General features: G+C 41.3%; 1 protein-coding gene across 1 annotated transcript; it reads right to left on the reverse strand.

Annotated features, from left to right (window-relative positions):
• Window positions 1-282: 282 nt before the first annotated feature.
• On the reverse strand, window positions 283-671 carry LOC122738854 (60S acidic ribosomal protein P1-like). The gene is made up of 2 exons (XM_043980750.1): window positions 601-671; window positions 283-525 (listed from the first exon to the last, which is right to left on the reverse strand). The coding sequence occupies exons 1-2, from the start codon at window positions 669-671 to the stop codon at window positions 309-311; spliced, it is 288 nt and encodes a 95-aa protein (XP_043836685.1). The 3' UTR covers window positions 283-308.
• Window positions 672-3,092: the final 2,421 nt, after the last annotated feature.

A 3,092-nucleotide genomic window follows, 5' to 3' on the forward strand; every position in this document is an offset into this window, starting at 1 on the left:
CACTTCTCTCATAATAACGGTAAAATAACAATAATAATAATAATACAGCCAGTAACAATAATAGTTGCCTGATTTAATCACAAATGTTTTCTTCACTATGAGAGAGGTAGGAGATTCATAGAATACTTTTCACAGAGGAGCAAAATAAGGCTCATACAGGTATAAAAACTTCAAAAGCTCAGAGAGCTAGTTAAGAGCAAAATTGGAACTTACCCCGAGGTCCCTCAATTTTGAATGTAGTGTTCCTGCATTCACACAGCAATTTTTTTTTTAGTTGAAATATTTATTTGCTGTATTACATGAGATAATTAGTCAAAAAGACCAAAGCCCATGTCATCATCTGATTCCTCTGATTCCTCTTTCTTAACTTCCTCTTTCTTCTCTTCAGCAGGGGCAGCACCAGCGGCAGAGGCAGCACCCCCAGGAGGAGCAGCACCCCCAGGAGGAGCAGCACCAGGTGATGGGGCATGTCCACCAACTCCTACATTGCAGATGAGACTTCCAATGTCAATGTTGGCCAGGGCCTTTGCAAATAGACCAGGCCAGAATGGTTCAACATTTACACCTGCTGCTTTAATGAGGGCACTGATTTTATCCTCCGTGACCGTGACCTCATTATCTTGCAGGATGAGGGCCGAGTAGATGCAGGCGAGCTCAGAGATGGAGGCCATTTCAGGGGCTGCCTGGTCTGATGCTAGACACCAGCTGAAGTGAGCTTCAGCCTCACCCCAACACAGCCTTAGCTTCCTGGGAAGGACCAAGCACCTTTCACAGCAATTTTTTTTAAGATCTGGATCAGAATTGTCTCCTGTCCAATGGAATTCTCCTTTTTAGGAAGAAGACCGAGACTTCCGGGGTGGAGCCAAGATGGCTGAGGAAAGGCAGTGAGCTCCCGAACTCATGACAAGATCCCTACAAAAAACATCCAAATAAGGTCATAGGACAATGCCCAGAGCAGCAAAACTCACAGAAGAATGTGCTGAAATCATCTTCTAACAAAGAACGGCTTGGAAGGTCAGAAGGAGGGAGCTGCTGTGCTGATACAAGAGTCGGGCCCAATCCCACAGTCACCCTGACACAGATCCAGTCCCAGGAAGGTATCACCAGAGAAGGAGACCCCCAGAGCATCTGAATCAGCTGAAGCACCAGTGTCATCTGGAACTAAGCTCACAGTCTGGTGAGTGGGCTGAGCCCTGGGCAGGGGAGAGACTACAGGGGTCTATACTGGTGCTAAGGCAGAACTTGGATTTTACACCCCTACTTGAGCCTTGTAGGCTCAAGTAGAAGTGGCCCAGGTGGGGGAGGGGCACAGGCTCCTCGGAGCTAACAATCACAACACACAAAGCTGGTTGATTAGCAAGTTGGTCTGGGGTCATCTAAGGACCAGGGAACAGGCCGGGTGAGTGAAAAACCTGTTTCTCCTTAAATCATGCCACCTGGGACTTCTTAAGCTTGGGATACTGCAGCCTGGAAACAGTGCCCCACTTTAAGGAGCTAAAAGTCTAGTAAAAGAAAGGCAAGATGAGCCGACAGATAAAGGTGAGGAAGAAGAGCACAGAGAAGTATAATAAACAATGGTACATGAGAGTTTCAAAGCTCTCAGTTTACAGCTATCCCTTCTACATCGTGACTTTCCTCATCACAGTTTCAACATATCATGGGTTGGCAAAAAAATTAAATATGAATTTTGGGAGAGTCTCACAGAAGCTACAGATGACATAGAAAATGTCTGGAAATTCAGAAATGCATATATATGTATATGTATATATACATATATGTGTGTGTGTGTATATATATATAGTATTATATATCAACCCAAATTTTATAATAAGGTACTATAAACACTCATAAAAGATAAGTAAAACATTCAGATTTCTCTGGTATGAAAGAAGAGCCAAAAAAGTTTATGCACATTTTCTAGATCATGGGGGTGCCCTACCCCTCATCCCTGTGATGTAGAAGGGATAACTATATAACTGTGCTAGACCTGTAATTACAAAGATATGAGTTCAAATCCAGCCACTTGCTAGTTGGGTGTCCCCGGACAAGTAACTTAACTTGTGTCTGCCTCATTTTTCTCATCTGTAAAATGGGCACAGAACTGTAGTAGGGATCAAAAGAGAAAATATGAACAAAGCACTTTGTAAGGCTTAAAGTGCTATTATTGTTGTTAGATCATATTCTTAGAGTAAGATACCTTAGAGATTACTGAATCTGACTTCCTTATTTGACAGATAAGGAAACTCAAATTACAGAGATATTTTTTTTTAAATCTTGTGCAGCATCATACAGTAGCGCCTAAGGTGTCTGAGGTAAGATTTGAACCCAGGTCTTCCTAATATCAAGTCCCATGCCATATCACTACAATATTGCCTCTTCCTAACAATCCTGTTAGAAAGTATAATAGGCATCATTATCTCAATTTTACAGGTGAGGAAACTGGAGTACATAGTGGTCAATTGACTTGCTTATGGCAAGTAAGTGTCTGAGACAAGTCTAGAACCTGGATCTCTCTGGCTCAAAGTTAGGGCAGCCATATATTGTGGAGGGCTGTGAACAGCAGGAAAAGTCTAAACTTGAGGTAGAGATATGACATGACTAAGGATGCATTACTGGAGGAAGAAAGGTAAGAAGGAAAGACCTGTAAAGAGGTTATTATAATTGTGTGTGGAAGTGCTGGTGATCTTACTCTTTTTCTTCTCTTTCTTCACCCTCTCTCTCAAGAGGACATGTCCCTATTTCCCAAATCTCTGTCTCTTAAGTTTGCTTACCTTCCTTTTTATGTCATATTTTGAATATAATTGACTTGGTTAAGCATAATATTGCTGACCTATGTATTTCTTTGCTCTAATGCAGCACAGAATGAACATGAGTATTCCAAGTAATGGAAAAAGACAGATTTTCAACTGTAAGATCTTGCAGAAGCAGTTTTCTAGCTAGGGGCTCAGAGCTATATATAGAAAGAGAATTGGTTATTTTTTATGATTTATAAGGCAAAGAAATAGTAATAATAATTTGTGAATATAACAGATTCTCATCAGGTGCCCTGTTTCTACTTGTAACTATTCATGTACACAATGAAAAAACAACAA

Source organism: Dromiciops gliroides, chromosome 2, assembly GCF_019393635.1.
Source record: "Dromiciops gliroides isolate mDroGli1 chromosome 2, mDroGli1.pri, whole genome shotgun sequence".
Lineage (NCBI taxonomy): Eukaryota > Metazoa > Chordata > Mammalia > Microbiotheria > Microbiotheriidae > Dromiciops > Dromiciops gliroides.

Excerpts from the sequence above, each read along its gene's own strand:
- LOC122738854 (XM_043980750.1), bottom strand. The coding sequence starts at position 671 with ATGGCCTCCATCTCTGAGCTCGCCTGCATCTACTCGGCCCTCATCCTG. Across the intron at positions 526-600 it reads GATAATGAGGTCACGGTCAC|GGCCCTGGCCAACATTGACA; the intron begins GGAGGATAAAAT and ends TCTATTTGCAAA.